We start from the raw sequence: 14,751 nt of genomic DNA, 5'->3' as shown, positions 1-14,751 counted from the left end.
GCAAGCGTAAAAGTGAGAGTTCTCGTGGTGCTGAGAAGAAAAAGAGACACCCATTTTAGAATTTCTATGTATTATTTTCGCATTTTCAACTTACGACCTAGTTGTCGGGATGGAACCCGTCGTAAGTTGAGGAGAGACTGTACAGTGTAATGTATTTTATGTAAAATTTGAAGTCTAAATTCCCATTCTGTGGTCACCCATGCTCAACCCCTGATGAGTTAGTGCACCATCCTAAATTCCCACTGCATTATTTACTAGGCACAAGCACTGAGATCAGAGATACCCTCAAGGAGTCTTGGCTCCTGCCAGGCATACTCTGTACAGAACAGTACAGTATTCTGTTTATTATTTTTATTTTGTCCTGACAATGCCCTCAAGCAAACACAAAAATTATTGAACTGAGCTTAACCGTACTATAAGGTAATGTACAATGTTAAGCATAAAATAAAGGTGGACATTCTGCAAAAACTGGACCAAGGACAGTCAATGAAAAAAGTGGCAGGATTAAGTGTTATATGAACAGTTTAAGCAATAAAGCAATTGTTATTTCTGGACCAATGCTTAATAATAAAGCTTAGAAGTGAAAATTTTATTTTATTTGAGAGTAAATGGGGAGAAATTGGACAATCAGGCAATTGGCTCAGTGACTGTGAGTAACGAGTTCATTTGTCTTGAACTCTTGATAGCAGTTTGAAGAAAAAGTTATTGGGTGATTGTAAGAGAATGATGATGCACTGAAAGCTTACTTGTAGACTTAATAACATTGAGAGTGTGAGAGAATAATGAGAAGTTGGTGTACAGGTATTTGTAGAAACTAATACTAGTGTACTATAACCAAACAGACACAAATGCTCTGGTTTATTATAATCTTTCTTTGGACACATGGTCATGATAGTATCCACCTTGCACACTCATCCATTTTGTGGAAGCTTCTCAATCCTGAACTCTTTGGTGACAGATACTTTACTGTAGCACCAAACTGGAGGAGTCAAGGGTCATGGATCATCTGGGTAAGTGCACTCACCTACTGATCAATCTCACTGGGGGCGAATGCTTAACTTTAATAATATACTGACCTAAAGTGTCTTTTTTTTTAGGTTATTGGCTTTAATTTGTATTGTTTAATTCCTAAATAGATCAATATCATATAAGCTGTCCAAACTATTTTTTTTTAAATGTAATTATAATAAAAAAAAATCTTCTTCTTAATTACTGTGCTTCTGACTGCAATGCAAAATATTGAGGCTTTCCCTCCGCTGAAGTCATGCCCAGCACTCAATAATGCCCTCCCCCCCTCCTCTTTAGTACTTCCAATCCCTACCCTCCCACTCATTAACAAAAGCATTAGTTCCTCTGCCTTAGCTATACACATCAGCACCAGTGGGGTTGAAGGGTTGCCAGATCTTTTCAACGGATTTTTACGTCAAAACTAAAAGCAACAACATGAAGAATAAAACTTAAATATAGGGTAAGTCGGATTCACACCCCAACCACTATCTTGATTACAGGCCCAGATAGATTGATTTTCACGTGCCCTTTTCACCATCAATATTTTCCTATGTTAATAAATGCTATGTGGTGGTACTCCATGGCTCCACAAGTGCTTCAGCAGCAACATACAGTGGGGTGGGCGGTAACCAAGCTGACGATTCTTGAAGTTGCAGATAAAATTATTTGGGGTGGCCACAATTTTCTGGGTGGGTCAAGTTACTTTAAGCGTGGTTATATAATTTCTCATTAACATCAAAATATTTCTTCTCAATTATAAATCTTTATCAATCAAATACAAGTACTGTAGTTATTTTACTTATAAAAATTATCATACGACAGGAAGATAATGAGAGTAGGAGTAAAGATCAAGGATAAAGTACAGTACAGAAAATGTGATTGCACAAGACACATGCACGCTTAAGGTATCCACACTAACCATGGTGCTAAGAGAGAACCACTTTTAATGTAAATAAACATGAGATCGTGAACTGGCCATATACTGTGTCAGGATGGGATTATTAACATGTTCTCTCAGTCAATGTAAGTACAAGTCTACACAACTAACCTTCTTAGAATGGGTCTAGGAGTTACTCTGATAAAATTCAGTATGTCAATGTATCTTTACTATGAGTGCTATAATAAAATATGACAATGGAATGGGGCAGGAAAAATCTTCACCCAAATAATTTCTCAACTTGGGTAACCAAATCACCGTAAGTTGGTATAATGACTATTAGGATGGAATCTGCGAGTGTGATTATTAGCTAAAGGACAATAACGTACAAGGATGCATGTGGTGCTGAGAAAACAATAGCTGGTTCAGTAGTGATAAACTTTAAATTGCAAAAATAATGTAGTATAGACATATGTAAAAATGCATGTCGTGGAAAGTGGACTCTGAGTTGTAAATACATAGCTGTACAGTACAGTTATTATCATGTAAGAATTATTAATGTGATATATAAGGTAATCAAAATGCTTGCAGGGAGTTATCCAAAGGTAACAAGTTATATATAGGAAACAGCTGTATAAATACAGATTGGTAATATTATATCATGTTAAGTATCAAGAGTATGTTGCACACATTCACCAGTAAAGTTCTATGAAGGAAATCATCAACAATGTATTGGGACTATAATCAAAAGCTGGCTGTTACTGTTTCATTACGAACACTTAGAAAGAAGGCAAGACAGTACACTGGCTGTAAAATTTACACCAAGAATGAGCATTCCATTCTCATTTTACCTTAAGAGTGTAGTAAAATAGAATACTGTTCTTTTATGTATATAAAGACACTGTTTGGGAAGTTCCACATAAAAGTATATTCTGGCAGCATTTAAAAATACCGAGAAAGGCACACTTAAAATAAATGTTTTATTTATAAGGCCACACTAACTCAGACACCTGGACACATGTGTTCACAATAAATGTAAAGAAGTAAATACTTCATAGGTGTTTTGGCTGCTAAACACTGCAGCTTATGGGCATTAGGATACCTTTAAAACTTAGTTAAGCCAAGGTGCTCTTTCTTATTAGAAGCCAGTGTGTACAGTATATGGAGCAATAAATGCAAAGAAATAACCTCCATGACACAAAGCACCACTCAAGCTTTGTTCCTTACCCGGACACAATATTTTGAGGTAGAAAATAACATCAGAGAGCCATAATTTCTTTATAATATAACTCTCAATATGCTGGCTGGGGAAAAAAAGACTCAGAATTTGGCAAAGCACATAATATGACATTCAAAGATTATCTACTTCCTGAAGTATATCTTTCTGAGATCAAGCTGAGTACAGTACTCATTTGTTATCCATCTCATTTACACAATCTCACATAATTTTATGATAAAAGATTACATAGTGCACACTGGTGCTGTTAATTATAATGACAGATGTATTATGTACTGTACTGTACTTTATAAGAATGCTTACAATTCACTTCCTGAAAGCAGCAACTTGCAAATAGCACATATATAATTTTCATATCAACTGATAACTCCATAAAAGGTTGGAATATAATTTGCTCACATACGTGTGCACACACACACACACACACACGACAATCATTCATGAAAGCCAAAAGTTTGAAATGTTCAAATGTGATGAGCATTGACTGACCACAATAGGGAGAGGGACCATTTACTCACAGGCATTCACCAGGTTTTCTTCAAAATAAACATTTCATGCAAAAGAAAGAATAAAAAAATTACTTTGAATTGCTGCACACAAGTAACTGGATGAATTTGATTAATTTCCTTGCTAAGGTATGACTTTGCATGTTAAATGAATTATAGAGACTTTAATTAGGTATCATCAGTACATTGCCTTCCTCAAACAGCAACACTGACTAAACCATAATGAAACTTTAATTCATGATTCAATGATGCTATGATTGTGAAGTCAGCCCTATATGCCAAAATATATTACAGAAAATGAAAACTGAATATTAACCCTCTCGTGCACATGTTCAGTTTTTAAGTTTCCGTGACCACAACAAAAGTCATATGGGACCACTAACGGGAGGTCTGGGCATCTTAGTTCTGTAGCCAATTTATGCCACAAGATTTTATTTCTCATGATTTATACATCACTGACTTCATTGTTGTTTTGGCTTCAACATAAGTAGAAAAAAATGTGTTCCCAGCATCATATCTCGAATGTTTTCTTACAAACCCACCAAGGCATTATATACACTGTAGTTATGGATGGGAAATGTTATTAGCTTTCCAACGGTGGCTTTGGAATTTTGATACGACTAATTGTGAGGAGGGTGGGAGAGGGGATAAAGAGACAACTGTGTCCTTCCAGCACGGATGACAGGAGTTAAGTGATGGACAGCGAAACTCCACCCACATTTGGTACTTTCTGGAAGCTTCCTTTGCAAGATCATGGAGTCATCTATGATGCACAAAAATTTGGCATTTTTATCTTGATAACATTTTAGGCAAATTTTTAAAGTTTACTGACTTGATTTGCATCACTGATGCAAATAGTGATACCAAATGATTTAACGCGATTCATGTCATGATGCGCGAGAGGGTTAAAAACAAGACCCCCAGGTAACTGACACATGAAGGAAAAGGACTTTTGAACGCTCACAAGAGCTTATAGTCTGAGAACAACCTGCAGCTTATGGACAGCTGTAGGCCAAGAAAAATGGTATGAGGGATTAATACAGAAGGAAAAGCTCATCACTCTCCTACTGGCATTAATCAAAACAGCCAATGTACTATATTTATGAATAAACCAAAATGTTCACACAGATGGACCTTGATAATCTGGTTTATTCATAATTATATGATACAGTATGTTATTGTCTCCTTAAAGCATAAAATGAGTAACTTAAAATGTTTTATCAATTTCTCATGTGCTCTGCAAGCCACATTCAATGACTAATACTGCAGCTAGCTAACAATTTAACCTTCTTCAGACTGTTCTTGCATCGATTTATAAGCCATTTGTCAAGTTTCCTTGTGGATAAATATGTAATATTGCAATTCTAAAATTTACACCTACAAGAGGCACATATTTACACAGTGGTAATCCTCAGTTAAATCTTTTATACATAATATTGTACTAAGAGAAGAGAAAATGGGAATTATCCATTTTCAAAAATATCTATCAAGCTTTCAATTGGCAATTGGTTGTGAATCTCCTGTAAAAGTTCACAAAGTGTATCAATATCCTACGACATATAAGCACACACAGCTTGGTAAGACACTCTAAATTCTCTTGACCTTACATAGCATATGACTACTCACCAGAACTCACTAAAATCCTTCCCATCCCATCTGTTGGGTAATTCTGTCACTGCACCCGTACATACTTGCTAAAAACATCCACTTGACCATCCCATCTCTTACATATAAATCCTTCAACAGACAAATGGTCCCTTCTGTTCTTACTTCTCCATGTGATTTCTTGGTTTGGATAAGTTAAGTGGTGCATCTGAAAAAAATATATATATATATTGTATATAATCATATACTGTATATACTGTACTGTGAGTGTGTCTGAAATATATAACTGTAATACAAATGAAATACTCTACCATTTTATTTAAAGCAGATCCCTGAAAGTAAAATGTATAAATAATGAAAACAAGAAGCATTCATACTAGTAAGTGGTTGAGACCAATGTGATCATTATAATGGCAAAGACTGGGAGGAGAAAGAAAGATGATAATACATATAGTACAGGTGTTGTAGTTTAGACCCGGAGAAAGTAAGATAAAGCCACATTATCCATAAGTGTTAATACTGTACAACATATGGAAGAATATTAATTTGCAGAGAAAGCTAATTAAGCATTAAATATATGACCAGAATGTGAAATGAAGAAAGCTTATTAATGTGGATTACTCATTTATATTATCATTGTGCTTGAACAACTTAGGTTTTTTATTGCATAAGCTTAGTAATTACGCAAATTCATGAATAAAAAATTCACACAACAGCCTCCCACCAATTTTCCAGCAATTTTCATATGAAGAAGATTGTGTCATTTTCTGATACTGTACACTACAGTACTTAAATCCCTTCAAAGCTTCTAGTCTAGACGGCATATATCCACTTGTTCTTAAAAATGCTTATCATAATACAATAAACACTTAACAGTTCTACATATAATGCAGTCGAGTCTTGCATGATACAGTAATGGAAGTATTTTCTTTGCGCTTGAGAATCTGGTAAGATCATGAGAGATTCTCCAGTACAAAGGAGCTAATTTCAACAGTAAAAATGCTGAAGAACCTCATAGATTATGATAACACTTCCAATCAAAATTCTTGATTGATATCCGATTTACTTAAAAAATCATAATTACTCTCTTGAACCACAATTGCTTTAAGTTAACTTCTGTTAGCTGTCACAACACCAACCAGACCAAAATATAGTTCATTACCCCTGACTTTAATACATAAGGACAAATTTTACCAATGTATGTATGAATACCCTGTAAATTAGACACATTGATGATAAATGGGATAAACCAACATGTCAATTCTATTATACAGACAAAGAAAGTCTCACTGAACCCATGTGGATGACTCATCAGAGAAACATAAAAAATTCAGATACACAGGTCGAGACACCTTTGACTTAACTGAACTTAATTAATCTAATTAATTATACTGAGTACCCAAGGCAGTATAACCACAGAGCCCCAAATTTGAAGAGGCAAGCACTTCATTTAAATCATGAATCACAAAAACAGTTTGTACTGCATTTCTACTACAGGCCTCAACTTAAATCAGTTCAACTTATGTCAATCCTCATTAACAGCAAGGCATTGACTGCCACCCTTGTTATTACTGACGGCAGTCAGACTCGCACTGACAGCATGATGCTGACTCAAACACCAGTTCTGAGCACAAACAAACATACACTACCCAGTCAGTCTGCCTCCTCACACACTGGTTATGAACCTCTATGCAGGCTTAGTGATTTTAAAGCATTTCCTATTTATTTCATGCTTAAAATTGCTAATAAAATGGAAGGTCAGTGTTCAAGTAATGGTGTTGAAAAGGAATATTGCAGAAAGGCCATTACATTAGAAGTGAAGGGAACAGTTAAATACAGTACTTGGAGAGAGTGGACAATCGAACTTTGAAATCACAAGGCAACTGGCCCTTGCTTATACAACTGTGCAAACAATTCTTTAAAAAAAAAGGACCAGAATCAGTGCTAAAACTAAAAGTGCAGCTTCATTACAATCAAGTTATAAGATAACTAGATAACCCTAATGTAGAAGTTCTGTCACCTTTAGATTACGTGCAGTAATTCCTACTCATACACTGCAAATATTCGGTCAAAAATACTGTATGCCATGAATTACAAAGAAACAGGGTAAAAACTTTCCAGACATTATTATTGTACTTTATATATGACTGGTAGCTGATTAAATATCCTACATGTATTCATATCTATAAAGGGTTGTATACCGGACCCTTGGTCATGAACATAACTCCCTATTGTATCATTGTTTCTCTGGGAAAATCAGTCTCAACTTATGGTACATTTTCTAGCAACAAAACCTCTTGTAAGTCCAAGGACTGCCTGTATTAGTAGCTACTGAAGAAGTCCTAATGAAAAATTTCCTTACACATCCACACAAACAGTCTGACTGCCAATTTCCAAACTCTTTGTGTTGGAAAAAAAAATAAATCACTATACAGTACAAACAACATAAAAATTCAGAGTTGAAAACTCGCAATAAATGGGTGTACAGAGTACAGTGTTTACAAGCCAACAGTATTCCTTACCTTGTGGTGGTGGTGATGGTAGTGGTGAGGATAATGGTCTGTGTGGTGAGTGAGGGTGCACAGATGGATGTGGCTGCCATGGTGATGAAGCCCCACGAGGGCTGGCACCCCTGCTCAGGTGAGGGGATGCTGGGGTGTTTGGGATATGAGGCTTTGGGCTGGGGCTGTGGGACATGGCATGTGGTGAAGATCGTGAAGACTGAGCTTGGGGTCGAAGAAGTTGGGCTGCTATGGATGTTGGTGGCGTGTATCCACTTGATAAGCTCCCAGAGAGATGTGGGTACTGTGACCCAGTCAGAGAAGGATGAAAGTGTCCTAATGGATAAGTGCCTAACCCTGCTGCAGCAGCAGCTGCAGCTGCAGCAGTTGCAGCAGCAACAGCCTGTGCCATCTCTGTATGCTGAGAAGATATAGGTGAGACTAATCCAGGAGCCAAAGACTGCAGCATCATGTACCGAGGATCCAAATATGGATGAAGACTATACAAACTTGCCATTGGTCCATAACGTGAGAAGTCATACCGTTCAGTTGAGAGTCTGTTGAGATCAACTAGAGAGTCTGTTCTTTCTATTTGACCTGCACTTAGCTGCTCCAACCTGTCAGCAGCTCCTCTATCTGTCCGTTCTTGTCTTTCTACCTTAAATGTACTTGCTAACACTTCATTGTTAACACGGTCTCTTACTACACTAGATTTAGACTGGGTACCACTGGGTTTTGGTTCAGGTTTTAATAAAGTTCTAAGGAAGGAATCATTCTTTCTATTGGCAGTTTCATTATTCAAAATAGATTCAATACTATACACTGAGGATGTCAGTGAATTAATGGCACTTCTGTTGGGTGGAGGACGAGGCTGTGTCGAGGAAGAGGATGAAGACAAGTTCTCCCCTGGGACATGAGACACACTATTAGCTCCCGAATGCAGCTTTTTACGATGTATAGATTCTTGATCCGATTCCATTTGTCGAAGATAACGTTTTCTTGGAGAAACAAAAGTTGGGTCGACAGCTTCAGCACTTGCTACCGGTTTTTCAAAAAGTGCTTGAATAGAAGTTTCAGGGTCCACCTTTAAACCAAGTTTTGATACCAATACCAGAATCCTTGTCTCTAGTTTATGTTTTCTTTCCTCGAGGGCACTCTCATAACTTTCAGATTTAATTGTCCTACGTGATACTTGCGCATTCTCAGAAGGGTTCCAGCAACCAACTGGACCATTAATGTACGTGAAGGGATTTCGTCTAAGTCGCACTCTTTTCCTAATATCTCGTGTAAGAGGCAGTGCATGCCAATGAAAGGAGACCTGCTGCAATACAAATGCTTTATTACGCCGAGGTGTTAACTGCTTCCTTAAGTGCTCACCAGTCCATGGAGAAGAATTCAGAGATGAACAGTCATCTGAAACTGAAAGAATGCCGGTAATGTTTCTGTTTGTAACGTTGTACCTGATCACACTAACACCTTAACTGCAAAATTTGCATAACATCATCAAACAAAGAAAATACTATGTGTATTAGCACTGGACATCATGAAACAGAAGCACGTTAAAGGTAAAATGTACTAAATATCATCATACAATGAAACTAAATGTAAAATGTATGGGAATCATCAAATCAGAAAAACAACATAAAATTTTAATGGGCATTATCATACAATGTACTGAACATTATCATACAATAAAACCTTGATAAAAAATATATAGCTACAGTATACTGGAAATTATCAAACATTGAAAACTTAACGTAAAATGCATTGGATATTATCAAATGATGATTACAGTACTTAAAAGTTAAAAGTACAGGACATCATCTAAAAACTGACCACTAAGGTACAGTATTGTACAGTATATGTAAAACATGGGTAACAAATAGTTTATAAATTTGACCAAGAGGTACAAAAAAAAATATATATATATAATCAATAACAAAAATATAAATAAAATGGCACTGACCTATCACACGGATCATAACTTCAATACCTGCATTGCCATACACACCAGATTGCGAAGTGGGAGTATCATGACGCAGTGGGTGTTGGGTGGTGGTGGTTGTGGCAGATGATGGGGGTGGCCAGTAGGTCTTGCTCTTTACTGGAACCCAACCAGCAGGAGCCCCCATGTCTGTCCGATGTGACAACTCCAGCAAAAATTTACCCTCTGAAAGACCAGATGTTGTGAGTTAATGTTATAAAACTAAACAAAAATTATAACACTGAGTCATATGTCCAAAAAAAGAATATAATCCATCCTTATTTCTGCCTTATAGTCTTTCCTTTAAATCATCTCTAAAAGAATATCTATTGTCGAAATATTAATATTTCTTGTAACACTTACTATATTTACAGTACCTGCTTTTATTGTACCACCAAATCCATTTTATCGGAAATTATCATGTAAATAAATAAGTAATTACCATTGCAATACACATAATTGCCAACTAGACATAATCCTGAAAGCTCTGTCCTCTTGTTCAACCTTATTACTGCACAACCCAGGTTGTACTGCTCCCCCATTATACTTATGTTTTTAAATTCCACTCTAATTTATATGTATATATATATATATATATATATATATATATATATATATATATATATATATATATATATATATATATATATATATATATATATATATATATATATATATATATATATATATATATATATATATATTGATAAAATCACACAGGAAAAGGGAAACAACTGAGCACCTCAGTGCTCAGTTGTTTCCCTTTTCCCGTGTGATTTTATCACACATTATGGAAAGACTGAATTAATATTATCTGCATCAAATAGAAGGAACCTATATGCCTAGCCCTTATACAAGGTCACTAATTATTCCAATTCATTGGAATACTGTACTGTACTCTGCTTTAAAGCCAAGTTTAAACAAGATAAACGAGTACAACTTATTCAAAATTAGATTGTAAAGTTTATCTTGGATATGGATGCAAGAGACAAAATTGATCATGAATTTCTGCAAAATATGTTACATGTGGCAGATTGAGTGAAACAGCTAAAATTTATATCTTCAAAATTGCCAACCCCTTTTTAGAGTTAGGAGCCAGGAAGGGTCTAGAGGCAGTGAAAAGTATTTTAGTAGATGGTGTAACAACACCTGTATGCAGTACGGTACATTAAGTGTAAAACACTTTCTTCTCAATGGCTATAAATGACTAAAACTATTAATCTAGTTAGTGTAGCTACATTATGTGTTCCAGAGAAATGCTACCTACAGTATACCGGGTAATGAAATATCTAGAGTTGAGTGAAAGATTTTATTAACCCAGCACCAAATGAACCAAAAGAATAAGGAATTCTGCTGAAATTGCATACTGTTTTTATAAAGGGATTGTGGGCTGACAAGTGTGTGAGGCGAGTTGTCCTTTCAGTCCAGCCAGTACTCCCTCCCTCCCTCCTCCACCACCTCCTTTCCACAGCTGCACATCCCTTTACATTCAGTAGTAACACTCCAATGTATAAGAACTTAAAAAGGTTTTGAAAACTTTCATTTTTTGGTGTTGAACACTTGTGTGATTTATATGTCTGTGGTGAGGTATATGTACAGTATACAGTATTTCAGCAAGTCATGGTGTGTTGTCAAACCACCTTCTACTCCCAGATTTTTGTTTTATGGGATTAGCCCACCAGGGCACAGGTTAATGACCCACATCAGGGCCTGGGGGTGATAATATAATAATAATAATAATAATAAAATAAAATAAATAAATAATAATAATAATAATAATAATATTAATAATAATAAAATAATAAATTAAAAAATAACTAAATAATAATATAATAATAATAATAATAATAATAATAGTAATAATAATAATAATATTAATAAAGGACCATAAACACACACACAAAAATCAATAGTGAGCAACGATATATGTACAGTACTGTATGTTGCATTGTCAGAGAAACAATTGAAACCCTACTACTACTACAGTACTGTACTGTACTCTCTTATTATTCTTTTATATCTACAGTATATACAGTACTACTGTATAGGACTGTATACAGTATTTTCTTTATTCATAAGGTACACTAGCACAAGATGAATTTTCTGCCAATTTTGCTGTAATTTACTCTATACAGTAAGAGTACTGTAATGTACTGTATATAACAATGGCATTGCACTTTACCCCCCATATTTTCTCATAAATAAATACACTATCCTGTCCACCTAACAATGATTCCATGCTTGTTTGTGATTCAACTGTTTTAAGTAAACAGATATCAGGAACATTTCATAGACATATGCACTACAGTATTTCCATTTAAAACTCATTAAGAAACGACAACTTTAGAAAAGGGTTGTACAGTACAGTACTGTATAATCGGGGCTGGAAAACTCGTTCTCATGCAAATCGTACCCGTCAGCACATGTCAAGTGGTACCCAATTACAAGATAACTCGTGCCCAATTTACGAGACAGTTCATACCCATATATGCAGGAAGGAAATGAATTAAATAGGATCAAAATTAGAATGCTCATATACGCTGATGAACTGGATATAGTAAGCAACAACATCCAAGAAGTAGAGACTATGGCAACAACCTTTAAGGAAATAACAAATTCAACAGGATTTGAGATAATGTGGATAAAACCAAAACAATGATCATGGAAAGAAACCAAGGGCAAACCCCACAACGTATCGGTATAAGTGGAATGGAGGCCTTTAAATACTTTGGCTCACTTATGACGTAAGAAAACAAGATTGAAGAAGAAATTATGTAAAACCAAAGTAAATCAGTTTAAGTACGAACTGATTTGTTTACAAAAAGCTGGAGCTGGAAAATCAATGTTTTTATGCATGTCTAGACTCCTCCCTGTCTATATTTTGTTGACTATTATAAACATTTACATCACCCAGTTTATAAATTAAAACTGCCAAATCTATTAGCCTGAAATCTGTAAATTGCAATAGTTATTCTAAACCGCAGTGTGAAATATGTATACCCCCTGTTCTTGTAGTGCAATGTTTGTGTGAAGGAAAAAGATAGTTTTGTAATGAGATGCAACCATTTTAAAGCACTGCATTACATTTAACTATTTCACTGCACTTTACTACAAGATTTACATATTTTTTTTTGTAATCATAGATGAACCTAAAATTTTATATAACTCCAAACTCTGTATAGGTTAGGTAGGTTCGGTAATAAATTTGTATTTGTGGCCACCAACCGAATTTCGAGAATTTTATCTTTGCAATCAATAGTTTAGACAATTCTTAGACACTTTTCTTCTATGATGTTTCCCTCGCAAATGATCAATAAAAGCCAGGGGGTCCAGGGGACAGAGTGCCCTGGTTAGAAATACAATAATAATGGTTAGGTTAGGTTCATTGAGCTCATTTTATGAATGATAGATTATATAATGCAACAGTAGCTGATACTTCTGGACATGCCGAGTAAAAAAAAAGGCACACGATTCTACAGGTATTAAGAAAATTTGAGATTACCAATGTTTATATCAGTACCGGTATGTTTGTATTGTATAAATTTTTACCAAATAAATTAAATTCAACACATTAAACTACTTTCCCCAAGAGTATTAGCTCAAGACCAATAATTATCTTCATAAAAATTAACAAAACATTGATTTAACAAAGGCAGTGGAAATTTTGCTGTGACCGGCTACATTCCTACTAACGCTAATTTATTGTGAGTGCGCTCGGATTGTCTAATCGTCCATTACCGGCGAACAAAGCGAGAACAATATTTGACCGTGACTCTGGCAGGATTTAGCATTTATTTCACTGTGAGTCGATCGTTGAGTAGCTATAAACATACTTAACCAAAAGGAGTTGTTTGACTCTGTCCATTTTTTCCACAGAAGTTCATATCGTTATAAAAGAGACGACATTTATTAGAACCTAATAGAACCTGACCTAACCAACCACAGAAACCTACCTAACTTCCTAGCTGGGAGGCGGAACCTTCGTCATATTAATGAAAAAGTACTTAGCCAATCAGCATGCACTCACGGTAAAATAGCGTTAATAAGAACAGCCAATTAAGGTAAAATATCTACAGTTAACAAACAATCCCTGGTCTAACCTTTGAAGAATGTTAGTCTTCCCCCAGTTGTGGTTGGTGAGCTTCCCGTGGTGACACTGACTTTGGCCTCATCCCCACTGGCACTACCTGGTCGAGGCAACACAGTCTTGGTGCTGCCACTGGGTATAGGAGTCCCAGGCTTTCCCTTCACTTCTGCCCCAGGGCCTGTGTTGGGGGGTGACACCAATGGTCGGGGGGATGGTGTGTGACTGCTCAGTAAAGGGACTGGACTCTCACACTTAATTTTTGTCTGTGAGGGAGGGGTGGTAGCACTCGTGGGAGGTGAGAGAGGGGGAGAGTGGGGAGAGGGGGGCCGCTTCTCCATGATGCCCAACCCTCCCCCCTCCAACCCTGCCTTACTCATCCTGACACACACATCCGTGCTTGATACCTCGGTCTTGTTCTTCATGGTACACTCCGCCTCTACATAATCTCCGACATTTTCAGCCTCCTCTCAACGTCCTGGATGCTGACCGCTTCAGTTCCCCGCATTCTTCACTCTGGTCACACTCAATATCTCCATTTTATGACTTAATTTTAAATCAAAAGATCTTCCTAGGTATTGAATTTTTAGTCATTATCAATAAACTGAATACTCTTCACTCTCAGATATATATAATCACGACACAGTAAACATTTCTTTCATATTTTGTTCCGTTTCTCATCCCTTGTATAGAGCCGCAGGGAAGCTTGCCAGGTCTAGGCGGACATTAATACCATTTACTGCCTCAAATATTTTCTCTACTTATATATTCGGAAAGAAACCGAGTCCTTAGTTAACAGTATTATTCTAGACAAAGCCAAGAAACTTTTCACACTTTATGCACTGATAATTTTTCTAGTTCATCAGTATAACAACATGACACGCACAGCCATACAAACAGAATACTCTAGGAGACTAACACGGGAGATACAGTAATTATAACTATGAAT

General features: G+C 36.1%; 1 protein-coding gene across 3 annotated transcripts; it reads right to left on the bottom strand.

The window, feature by feature from the left end:
• Nucleotides 1–947: 947 nt before the first annotated feature.
• Nucleotides 948–14,744, bottom strand: LOC121872288 (protein hairless-like). 3 transcript variants are annotated; one of them, XM_042374971.1, is made up of 4 exons: nucleotides 13,819–14,744; nucleotides 9,701–9,904; nucleotides 7,756–9,153; nucleotides 948–5,441 (listed from the first exon to the last, which is right to left on the bottom strand). In XM_042374971.1, the coding sequence occupies exons 1-4, from the start codon at nucleotides 14,225–14,227 to the stop codon at nucleotides 5,395–5,397; spliced, it is 2,058 nt and encodes a 685-aa protein (XP_042230905.1). In that variant the 5' UTR covers nucleotides 14,228–14,744; the 3' UTR covers nucleotides 948–5,394. The 3 variants fall into 3 exon arrangements, with proteins under 3 accessions (XP_042230905.1, XP_042230906.1, XP_042230907.1); XM_042374972.1 differs by having other exon boundaries at nucleotides 9,728–9,904; XM_042374973.1 differs by having other exon boundaries at nucleotides 9,746–9,904; nucleotides 13,819–14,741.
• Between the last annotated feature and the right edge of the window lie 7 nt (nucleotides 14,745–14,751).

This window comes from Homarus americanus, unplaced genomic scaffold (assembly GCF_018991925.1).
Source record: "Homarus americanus isolate GMGI-L3 unplaced genomic scaffold, GMGI_Hamer_2.0 scaffold5589, whole genome shotgun sequence".
NCBI classification, from domain to species: Eukaryota; Metazoa; Arthropoda; class Malacostraca; order Decapoda; family Nephropidae; genus Homarus; species Homarus americanus.
Note: the sequence above shows the minus strand (reverse complement) of the source record. Positions and strands in the feature narration are given on the sequence as shown.